This window comes from Oreochromis niloticus, linkage group LG15 (genome assembly GCF_001858045.2).
Source record: "Oreochromis niloticus isolate F11D_XX linkage group LG15, O_niloticus_UMD_NMBU, whole genome shotgun sequence".
In the NCBI taxonomy this organism is placed as follows: domain Eukaryota; kingdom Metazoa; phylum Chordata; class Actinopteri; order Cichliformes; family Cichlidae; genus Oreochromis; species Oreochromis niloticus.
In genome coordinates this window covers 37122267-37133139 of record NC_031980.2, presented here as the reverse complement: position 1 = coordinate 37133139, position 10873 = coordinate 37122267, and the positions used below count along the sequence as shown (strand labels likewise).

General features: G+C 41.6%; 2 protein-coding genes across 5 annotated transcripts; one reads left to right on the top strand and one right to left on the bottom strand.

Annotated features, from left to right (window-relative positions):
- The first annotated feature begins 91 nt into the window (after positions 1–91).
- plcxd1.2 (phospholipase C, X domain containing 1, tandem duplicate 2) lies at positions 92–5017 on the top strand. 4 transcript variants are annotated; one of them, XM_025899141.1, is made up of 7 exons: positions 115–216; positions 559–678; positions 1615–1868; positions 3303–3431; positions 3781–3936; positions 4025–4208; positions 4279–5017. In XM_025899141.1, exons 2-7 carry the CDS (start codon positions 597–599, stop codon positions 4542–4544), a joined length of 1071 nt encoding a protein of 356 aa, XP_025754926.1. In that variant the 5' UTR covers positions 115–216; positions 559–596; the 3' UTR covers positions 4545–5017. The 4 variants fall into 4 exon arrangements, with proteins under 4 accessions (XP_019201766.1, XP_025754926.1, XP_019201765.1 ...); XM_019346220.2 differs by having other exon boundaries at positions 139–216; positions 485–678; XM_019346221.2 differs by lacking the exon at positions 559–678 and having other exon boundaries at positions 92–216.
- Positions 4858–10155, bottom strand: gtpbp6 (GTP binding protein 6 (putative)). Its single transcript, XM_005457321.4, has 11 exons — positions 10056–10155; positions 9298–9978; positions 8878–9015; positions 8728–8798; positions 8498–8628; positions 8325–8395; positions 6538–6696; positions 6214–6422; positions 5622–5770; positions 5268–5420; positions 4858–5193 (listed from the first exon to the last, which is right to left on the bottom strand). Exons 2-11 carry the CDS (start codon positions 9695–9697, stop codon positions 5067–5069), a joined length of 1608 nt encoding a protein of 535 aa, XP_005457378.1. The 5' UTR covers positions 9698–9978; positions 10056–10155; the 3' UTR covers positions 4858–5066.
- Positions 10156–10873: the final 718 nt, after the last annotated feature.

The following is a 10873-nucleotide window of genomic DNA, read 5'->3' as shown; positions in this document are numbered from 1 at the left end:
AGAAGATTAACTTTTTAATGGCCAAAATCTGCTTCCGTGCAGGAAAACTAAAGGATACGAGTCTTGTTTTATTTACCCTTTCGTCGAATAATAATATATAGTTATTGTATGTGTGTAAGGTGTCTTAAAGCAAGAAAAACAATTATAACTTTAGCTGTTTAGCGCCATTGAGTTTACCTCCCGTGCGCCCTCTGCTGTGCTACCGGCTGAACTGCAGTAAGTATTAGGAAGTGGTGCGGCTCTGGGTCCACCATGAAAAAAAACTAAAGTGATTTATAAACATTGAGCGACAAATATAAAAAGGACGTGTCGCTCAAAACTTCCTGATTGGGGAACTCGTGATGACTTCTAAGAAACCCGCTGATACGATAGTTTTCGGAGAACTTTCCAAATTTCCCTAAATTATTTAAATATGACTGAACTGTCAGTGGAAACAAGGAAATTAAAGGTTTTTCCTGAGTCCCTCCTCCTCTGTCTCATGTAGTAGCTTGTTTGTTTAAAGATCAGCACACGGCGGAGTAAAACCACATCGATCACGCAAATGATCACTTTAAACAGACCCATCGGATCAATAACTCGGTGAGTGACTGAGCGACATGGATGCGAACTGCCGGGACTGGATGTCAGCCTTACCTGAAGAGCTGTGGGACATTCCTCTCACACACCTGGCCATTCCAGGTACATTCGCACATTTGACTCCTTTAGGATTCCTCGTGAATTTATAGAAGAGCAGCGCAGCCGATAGTCATGTAGTTGGTGTATTTCTGTGTTTAAATATGTTGACAGTCACCTGAAGCTTTAAGTCGATTTAAACACAAAAATATCAAAAGCATCAGTGTTAAAATATAGGAATTATCTACCAATGGAAAATAACTAAGTACATTTACCTAGTATTAAAGTAATACCTGGGAATACTTTATTTTAGAAGTATTTATTCTACTTCATTTCATTATAAGATATTTATTGTCTGTTTTTAAGTCACTGAATGGGTTAGCCCTGCCTCACCTTTCTGGTTTTCAAACTATGCACACTCCCAAAAGATCATTGTGGTCAGCTGACTAGATGCTTCTGGCCTTTACTGAGAAGCAGATTAAAGTATGGATCGGACCTTTGTTGTAGCGACACTGAACCCTGGAACAGCTGGCTTCAAAGTTGGACCTCACCAGCCACCACCTCGCCATCTTCATTTAAACCTGACTGAGCCTTTACATGTATCATTTCATTGCTCCTGTTGTTTTATTCTTTCAGTTTTACAAAACTGAAAGAATTGACTTGATGTGGGCAGTTAGACCTGGTCAGCCTGACCTTTGGGGCTCTCCTCTCACTGGGAACATTGTTTTTGATGAATTAATTACATTTATCTGGTATTATTTTTATATTTTTACTCACAAATACAACATTACGTACATATTTTACACTCTGGTATTGTTACTTTCACTGAAGTAAATGATCTTTTTTTACCACTGGACAACAATTCAGACTGCGATTGTTACAGTTACACAAAACAATCATGATCACACACAGACACAGTAAACAAAGAAGTAAGAATTTTTTGAAGCAACTTGCGCCACAAACCAGTTTCTTTACTTTTAAAACTTGAATGTGTTCCTGTAGGAAGCCACGATGCCATGAGTTACTGCCTGGACATAAACTCCCCGTTGGTCAGGGCTGAGTCGGACGTTTTCCGGCTCCTGGATGGAGTTTTTAGCTGCTTCACAAGGCCAGCCATTTTTAGATGGGCTACCACACAGGTAGGCACTGAAAGTACAACTAAGCAACTGTGCTGTCACTATGTTGGCAAAGGTGTGAGGACAACTAAGAAGTTAGTGCCATGGGTGCTGAGACAAGACGGTCCAAAGTTTAAACAGGTTTTTTGCTCTTCTTAATATACATATTTTTAAAAGTTGTCGGCTGCAGACAGAAATACTGTAAGTTGATGATAGAAAGCAAAAATGAGAAGAAATACATTTAAACACTCCACAGATTTAAAGGAACTGTGAGCTTTCACATATGAGTAGTCATGTGATCCAGTGTTACTGTAAAAATATTGATTGTAGTACAATAAAGTTTGTAAAGAAATGCTGTTTATATGCCAAAAAAGCTCTTAACTAGTCAGTCTTATCAGAGTAGTGTGCTTTGTAAATGTATTTACAGACCAGGGATCAGTAGCCAAGGTATAACAAAAAATTAGCTGAACTAATCGAGAAAAAGAAAGAAAGTACACCGATACACTGTTTTTCACAGTTACTGCTGCTATAGGAAATAAAAGGCCAAGTGCCTGCCAGGTGCGAGCTAATCAAATGAACTTTATTAACTGAGCATCAACATGCGTGAGTAGCTCTGTAAAAGCAGAAGTTTTGACAGTTTCCTGGTCTGGAACATGCAGGTGTGTGTTGACAAGTGCTGACAGATTATTCCTAAGTTAAAAACATGCAAAACAGCTGCCAACAGCTGGACATCCCTTCAAATTTCCGTCAGTGTCAAACCCTGCAATGTTCAGAGAAACTACAGAAAGCCCAAGAGCTGCATCTCACACTCAACAGGCCTCAGTTAGCATGTTAATCGTTAAAGTTCATGAAAATAAATTAGAAAAATGCTGAAGGCTGTGGGTTGTTTGGGAGGGTTGCAGGGGAAACCTTCTTCTCTCCTATAAGAATACGGCAAAGCTGCATCTGAACAAACCACAAGACTTCTGGAACAGCGTCCTTGGGAGACCAAAGCGGAGATATTGGGTCATGATGCACATCATGCCAACTGTCAGGCACGGTGGTGGAGGGGTGATGACTTGGGCTCTAGTTATTACTTCATATTACTATATTAATAAATAATGATGATGAAGGTGTTTTTTATAAAATACAGAATCATGGCTGAGCTTAGTTTTTCACAGGACTGCAAAGAGTCTAGTTTACTAGACAACAGCATTAACAGCTGAACTAGATAAAAAAAATATATATATATATATAAATAACTAGATAAAAAGAACTATTGATTAAAAATATATTATTTGTATCTAAACGCAAATGATAAATAGTGTAAATTGGTCATGATGTAGGAAATGAGTGTTAAATAAAGTACTTTGCATGTGGTTGAAACAGGTAAGCTGGATGTAACCATGTAGTGCAAGCCAAAACTAGTCAGTCGAAAAATTGTTTTAAATGAATGTACGCAAAAATGGGAGGTGGTGTTGATGAAGAGGTGATTGAATCCAGGACTTTCAGGGGTACATCTGATGAAACTGTTGAGCTATCACTGGTTTCAGTGACTCCTCCATTAGGAAATAATGTGTACCTCTTTCCTTTCAGGATAAAACCATTGAAGAACAGCTTTCAATGGGGATTCGGTACTTTGACCTCCGTGTTGCACACAAACCAAACGACTCATCCAGCGACTTGTACTTCACACACGTCATATACACTCATGTGACAGTCCTGGTGAGTTTAGCGCTTTCACCTGACAGTTTCTGTGCTATTATAAAAAACAAATCACAACTGCACCATTTTCTTCTGCTACACCTAAATAGACCTCATTTTTCTTGAATTAAATTTATTTGAGATGCAACAGAAATTCTTTTAAACAATATTAGTATTTACCGGCTCATTGTTATGAGTCTGGTACAGATTTTATCAGGCAAAATTACAAATCTCAGTTTTTGCTGGAGTTCTTTGAATGTCAGCTTATTTTGAAGTGGAGACTGCTACAAAGAGCTTAAAGGGTTCAGTTTACTTTTAAAAGTGTAAGTTTGGCTCTTCTAGTAGTTACAGTGAGTATCCTGTTTAACAGGAAACACTTGAGTCTGTTGCTGCTTGGCTCGAGGCTCACCCAAAGGAGATCGTTATCCTCGCTTGCAGCCATTTTGAAGGAATGGATGACAAATGCCATGAATCATTCATTTGGTCCCTGAAGAAACTGTTTGGCTCTAAGCTGTGTCCCCAGAAGGTGAGCTTGTCTCTCTGCACAGGTGATTTATGGTACAAAAAATGTATGGTACACCGTGACTTAAGAGTGTCCCGCTGGTCCTCCACAGGAATCGGCGCTGACCTTGCGGAGTCTGTGGGCGTCTGGTTACCAGGTCATCCTCTCCTATGAATGCCAGCTTGCAGTGAGACATCAGGAGCTGTGGCCTCCCATCCCTTACTGGTGGGCCAACCAGCGCAGAGCACATGGAGTCATGACTTACTTGGACTGGCACAAAGACCTGGGACGTCCAGGTGAGTTTGGACTGTAGAGATTAGACATGTATGCGCTTCATCAGCTAAAAACTCCGTTTTCTTTCCTCAGAGGGCTTCTTCGTGTCCGGCCTGAACCTGACAGCTGACAGATGTTACATCGCCAAGAACCAGAAGGAATCCCTGCGGACGCTCACCTACAGCAACTGGGAGTATTTGAGGACATGGCTTGAGGAACAGCTTCCCGGATCAGACGCCAGGAGCCTCAACATCATTGCGGGAGACTTTGTGGGTTCACTGCCGCTCTGCTCTGCGGTGATTGCACTGAACCAAAAACTTTGCTGGAAGAACTCCAGCCAGATGAAAAAGCATTATTAGCCACACCAAACCTCATTTCCTGTGTTCCTCGATGTCTCGCAGTTTACATGAATTTTTTGTCTCCACTAAGACTTGAAAGAACTGTTACTTATGTCTGCCTCAACATCAATTCATGAGGGCATTTTATGCTTATTACAACCTTTTTATTCCTATACTCAACTAGAGTAGCTTTAGGAACCCCCTCAGTTTACCATAAAAACAAGCTGTTTTAGCCCCTCCCCCTTTAGCCAACTTTCTTCGGACTGGCTGCCACTCGCAAACAGAAGGTTTTCACAGCAGGTGTGTGTAGAAAGAGAAGACGAAACTCTGAAACTGAGCATTTAGAGCCATCTGAAGCTTGGCTTTTATCTCTCATGGGTTATTTGTGCATCGGAATCTTTGTGCAATTTGAGTTTTTACAAGAAAACATTGTAACAGATTTGTATCATTATATATTTTAATATACTGTACAGTAAACACAGTCTTTTCTTTAACTGAGGTACAGTCCGTTTTTACTTCTGCCATCACGCCCTTCCTCCCTTCTCATCTGCTTCCAAACAGTTTCTTGTAGCGCCCATGAGCAGCGGTGCCGATGATGACCTTGACAACGGCCGAACCTTCGTCTGCATTCACCTGCACGTCCTGAACAGTGGCCTCTTTGTACAGCCAGCTGTGGAAAAGCATACACATGTTACCACACGTGCTCCATTGATCCAAACGATACACTGACACAGACAATCCCACCTTAACTGAGGAGAGCTCAGGTTAACTGTGAGATCTAAAATTTGTTTCCCCGTAGCCTTTAAGATCTCCTCCTCCACTGCTTCCTTCAGCTGTTCCAAGCCCCTCCCCTCCAGGGCTGATATAGGCAGAGCAGCGGGCTCTGCAGACTCGTAACTGAGAGACAAACATAGCAAAACAGGTCAGAAATATGATGTCAGCCATAATACCAATAATAACATGAAAACAGTTTCTCTCCATATTTACACCATCACTTCACTTTCTTATAGTGCATTATAAGCAGGTCCTGATGGAAGTTACTGTATATGTCTGCTGATGATAGTGGTAGGTGAGCTGGCGTGGGATTTCTGTCCTTACTTGGTGATGAGATCAGTTTTATTGTGGACCTCTATCATGGAGTTCATCAGCCTGTCGGGGATTTGCAGGTTCTTCAGGACATTCAGCACGTTCACCTTCTGATTTGCTGTCTCTGGATGGCTGATGTCTCTAACATGAATCAGAAGATCCTGAAATGATGACAAACACAGCCACAGTCTCCGGTTTTAAAATGTGCAACTTTACAGCAGTTAGAAGACGTTAAAAGTCGGCTCGGCCCCTTAGGGTTTTTATTCAGGGGTGAATTTAAATGTAATTAAAGCTTACGATGGTGTGGCTGCTTCGACTGACACGAACAGTTAACCAAACACACACAAGCGCACCAAAACTGGACAACAGAGAAGTGGAAACAAATGTCTTGATGTCGGCTGCGACATTCAGAGGTTAGGGACAGAATTTGGTCTGAACAAAATGAAAGCATCCTCCTGCCCTGTATCAACAGCCTGAACGGTTTCATTTTTTACGCCAAGTTTAGATTTTTATGTTAGATCACTAAAATGTTGTTCACACCTCGTTTTAGTTCTTAGTTTTACTCCTGCAGCAAATATTTGATGAACCCCGGTTTGCTACGTACCGAGTGTTTAATATCTTCCAGGGTGGCAGAGAATGAATCGATGAGCTGGTGGGGCAGCTGGGACAGGAAGCCGATGGTGTCCACATACAGAACGGTCATGTGACTCGGCAGCTGGCCAGCATGGACGGTAACATCCAGTGTCGCGAAAAGCTGGTTTCTGGGCTGGAGGCCGGTGTCCCCCGTCAGAGCTTTGATCAGAGTCGTTTTTCCTGGACACATGAAATCAGAAGGAATGTGTCACCGTTGTGGATGCCTTTAAAATTTAACACTTTATATGAAAACAATTTGCTTTTTTACTGGTCTTCTACGTTTCCAGCCTCTCACCACAGTTGGTGTATCCCAACACTGAGACGACAGGGAACTCCCTGTGTTTACGCTGAGATCGCAGGAGGTGCCTCTTTTTCCGAAGTTTTTCCAGCGCCAAGCGGATCTTTATCTCCCGCTCTTTCAACAGCCTCTGCTGGATCTCGTACAGCGTCTCACCTGAAAGGACCACAGACTTTATATCATCATTTTTCAGCAGTGCACAAGCTTTCTGCTCACTGCTCATCACTGATACAAAAACACAGCCACTGTAGGAACGCCTAATGCTCACTTCCTATTTTGCAAAGAGACTGTATATAAAAGATGGACTTAGCCACCATGATATTACAAAGTGGTCGATAAGATTGATTGTGAAGCCAATTGTGTTTCAAGCTGAAGCTCAAACCAGACCTGACGAGTGAGGAATAGCTCTGACTTAGGCTACGTTCACACTGCAGGTCTTAATGCTCAATTCTGATTTTTTGATCAAATCCGATTTTTTTTGTCTGCTTGTTCAGACTACAAATAAAATGCGACAGCAAACGCGCTCTAGTGTGAACGCTCAAAGCGGCCCGCATGCACAAAAGAAGACGTCACACACAACGCGCTCTGTTTAGACCCAGAGCAAACAGTGTTGTTTGACTGACTCTGACTGTTTCCCAATTTTGCTCTAAGTTATAAAGTTATTTTGTTATTTACATATGGCCTAATAATGATCCTTATTGCTGTTTTAGAGGAGCGGTGCTTCAAAGGATAGTCGCAGATTTCTGTCAGAATCTGCAGATTATACAGTACAAATAAAATGTTCACGTTGTCTTCCCAACAGTTTCACTAACATCTACACTGGATGGCCAGGAAGCGTTCACGATGTCTTCTCCGGCGCTGATAATCGGCGTCTGTCTCGTGTCAGTGACGTAAAAGACAGATTTAATGCGACATGACCGTTCACACAGCAGTCGCTTTCTAAAACATCGGATATGTATCGGATTCAGGACCACATACGAAGGTGACCCAGATCGGATTTGAAAATATCGGATTTGTGCCGTTCACACTGTCATACCATGATTGGATATGGGTCGCATAGGGTCAAAAAAGTCGGATTTGATGCGCTTTCGCCTGCAGTGTGAACGTAGCCTAAGAAACTGAGAGACACTGCAGAGGAGCCGCCCCCTACTGGCCGTTAGAAAGACTGCAAAGTATGGGAATAAGATGTATGCCTCAATAATGGCACGAACATATAACTGTATCACATCCAAATTGAAGAAAACTGATCATATATTATTGAAATTGTCCTGGCATGGTTTGTGAAGTAGAAGGTAGCTCCGTGGTGTAGTGGTTACCACTTTCACCTTACATGTGATAGCTCCTCAGACTGGGAGCAGATGCACACCCAGCTTCAGGGGTGTAAAATCTGTGCCATCCACTGTGGCAACCCTTTGAGAAATGACACCTATATATGGCTGTGAAGGCGACGCCGTGTTAATGCATTTGCTGTGGCACTGTCCTGTAGTCAGGCTGTTTTGGGTGGAACTAGAAAACTGTCACATACTCTTAATACTGATAGTAAACCTTGTCTGAAAACTTTGATACTAGGTGTAAAACTGTCTATACTTAAAAAGCTTTATGAGTTATTTTAATGAACTGGAAACAATATAAATTAAGTTCTTTGAATGTGGATAATTGGTGTAAGGGCTTTATGGACTCCAGATATTATGTCCATGTTTTATATACAGTATTGGTAACAACCAATCATAAAGAGACATCTATAATCACAGGTAGACTCGTTTCCACTGTGGATGCTGCATTACCTGATCCGCCGATGTATCTCGATCCTCCGCCCTGTTGATCCAAGTTTGCCATTTCATTTTTCAGCCGTGATCTGCCATAAATGTACCAAATGTGACTTAACACTGATAGGAAGGCATCATCATGTCAGACTGAAACATTTTACAACCCACCCACAGGTAGCAGTGTAAGGTACCTTAACAGAGGGATCTCTGCCAGTGAGATCTGAAGCTTGGCTTCTTTGGTTCTGGCGTTGCAGCGGAAAATGTGGAGGACTACTGAGTATCTGTCAAAGACTTTGACCCCCCAGACTTCCTCAAACTCCCTCTAAACAGAAATTAGTAAGAAAAATAAAGAAGAAGAAAAAGAATCATCAACAAAAGAAACCTTTCATCCAACACAGCCAGAGTTTTCAGACATGCTCACCTCAGACAAAGGAGACAGACGCTCCACATTCACAAACACAGCAGTGATTCCTGCTGTTTGCCTGATTCTCTCTGCAGGGGGAAACATCAGGTAATTCATATGTAAGCAGCACTTGGTCTACACCTTCTGATTCACAGGAGTGGATCATACCTGTGAGAGTCTGGAAGTTCCCTTTCCCAAATATCCTCTTCTTCTCTGGAGTCTTGGTGGAGAGGATCATCTTGTCCACCACAGTCCAGTTCTCCAAGGTGTTCACAAGCCCCTCAGCCTCGGCCATCATCAGCTCAGCTGCAAATGTAACGGTGCGAACTTGTGATAATCTCTACTGGCGTATCTTTGTTCTTGGAGAGCAATCATAGCTCAGAATAATTGCCTTATAAACGCTCTCAGTGCAGCCTGTCAGCCTTTCTTCTTCTTGGCTGCCTCTCACAAACAGAAGCTTTACACAGCACATGGGTGGAGCTCCAGCAGTGTTAAATATGGCACCAACATTAGTCAGAAAATAAGGAAACGCATTCATTTAAATCTACTTTTTCCATCAGGCTCACCTGAGCATGTGTGTGCCGTTACCTGTAGTCAGATGCTGTTTCCTGCTTCCCCACTTCACATCTGGGTGGATGATGAACACCCTGTGCTGTCCCTCTCCGATGCCTGCAGGAATCTGCTGCTGGAACAGCTCCTCCACCTCGCTGTCCTCCAGGAAATCTTCATCCTCCCCCTCCTCATTAAACCCGTTGCTGCTGCTGAGGTCATCTGTGCTCTTCAGCCTGAACGCGGAGAGCCCAAATGCCCTGGTCTGCAGGATTGTTGCCCCTCTCTGCTGCTGACAGGTGTTGACTGCATGTGTGCGATGAGGTGTATGCAGCAGTCTGCAGGTGGCTCGTGCCCCTATCTGACAGCTCTTCGTGCAGGATCGCTGCAGGACGGGCATCCACGAGCTAATCCTCCTCAGGGCTGTCAGGAAGCTCATCAAACCCTAAAGTTCACACAACGTGGATCACTGCAGGTCACACACGCGCGCTGCTGACGTCGCTCTTCTACAGGCTCACCTGTAGAGATCACACTTCCTGTTTGGTTTAGAAAACATCATTTATCTCAGTAAATACACAAAAAGTTGAACTGTAACTGTTTACGACCGAAACGACACCAGGATCAGCCCATGAGCTGCTGTGTTTTGAGTTTCGTGGGGCTTTTGGGTTTTTTGGTCCCCGCGTTTTGCCTTCCAGTTAGCATTTCCACCAAGAGTTCGGTCTAAACAACAAAATTTGCAATCAATAAAAGATTTTAACTTAAACAGAGTCACGTGAACGTGATAAAACCTCATTTACATTTAAGATTATTCGCTTGAAAAATACCGCAATAAGAGTTTTTTTTTTTTGATCCAGTCTGTAAGAAAACCTTTCCTGGAAGACTAAACTCGGGGATGTGAGTATAGATTACCCGTATTTCCTGTTTGCGTCATTTCCTTTATACAACTGATTGTCAAAATAAAAGTTTAAGATCATTTTAAAACAGTTTTAATATTTATATTCATATTTTTTAGGTATGCTGCTTTCACTCACGACATTGTGATTTATTCCGCCCCCTGTAGAACTAAAACGTTACTGCACAACATTTATTTAATTTTCACTTAGTTTGAGTTTACATATATATAAATAAGAATATTATGAAAGTAACTTCATTTTCATTTTATTTCAGATTTCATCCCATACTGCTGTATATATATGTATATGTATATAATATGCATAGTATAAACGATTCTTGCACAATAACAACTGAAGAAAACTGTATTAATAAAATAATAAACTGAAAGATCAAAAAGATAAAATCGTGTATATGAAAGTGAGATAATAACAATAATGCTTCACTCAAAATGTACATTTCATTTGTTGATGTTTTTAAAGTTTTGTTTCTCTGATTGCATTTAATTTGGAATACTTCCACTGCATTATGAGATTTTTAAAATAAAATATAAAATTATGTATTTTCCCAATAAAATCACAAAGCTTCTAAAAACACAGCAGCAGTTATGTATTGTCATTTACAGATTAAAGTGACAGACAATATGTTAGAACAAACAGCATGCATTCACACTTTCATTTAGGCAAAATGGTGTTAACAGGATTTTTTCTTGCAATGGAGTTGA

Excerpts from the sequence above, each read along its gene's own strand:
- plcxd1.2 (XM_025899141.1), top strand. The coding sequence starts at position 597 with ATGGATGCGAACTGCCGGGACTGGATGTCAGCCTTACCTGAAGAGCTG. Across the intron at positions 3,432-3,780 it reads ACACTCATGTGACAGTCCTG|GAAACACTTGAGTCTGTTGC; the intron begins GTGAGTTTAGCG and ends CCTGTTTAACAG. Across the intron at positions 4,209-4,278 it reads CAAAGACCTGGGACGTCCAG|AGGGCTTCTTCGTGTCCGGC; the intron begins GTGAGTTTGGAC and ends TTCTTTCCTCAG.
- gtpbp6 (XM_005457321.4), bottom strand. The coding sequence starts at position 9,697 with ATGAGCTTCCTGACAGCCCTGAGGAGGATTAGCTCGTGGATGCCCGTC. Across the intron at positions 9,016-9,297 it reads GAAACAGCATCTGACTACAG|CTGAGCTGATGATGGCCGAG; the intron begins GTAACGGCACAC and ends TTACATTTGCAG. Across the intron at positions 8,396-8,497 it reads GCAGAGATCCCTCTGTTAAG|ATCACGGCTGAAAAATGAAA; the intron begins GTACCTTACACT and ends CATTTATGGCAG.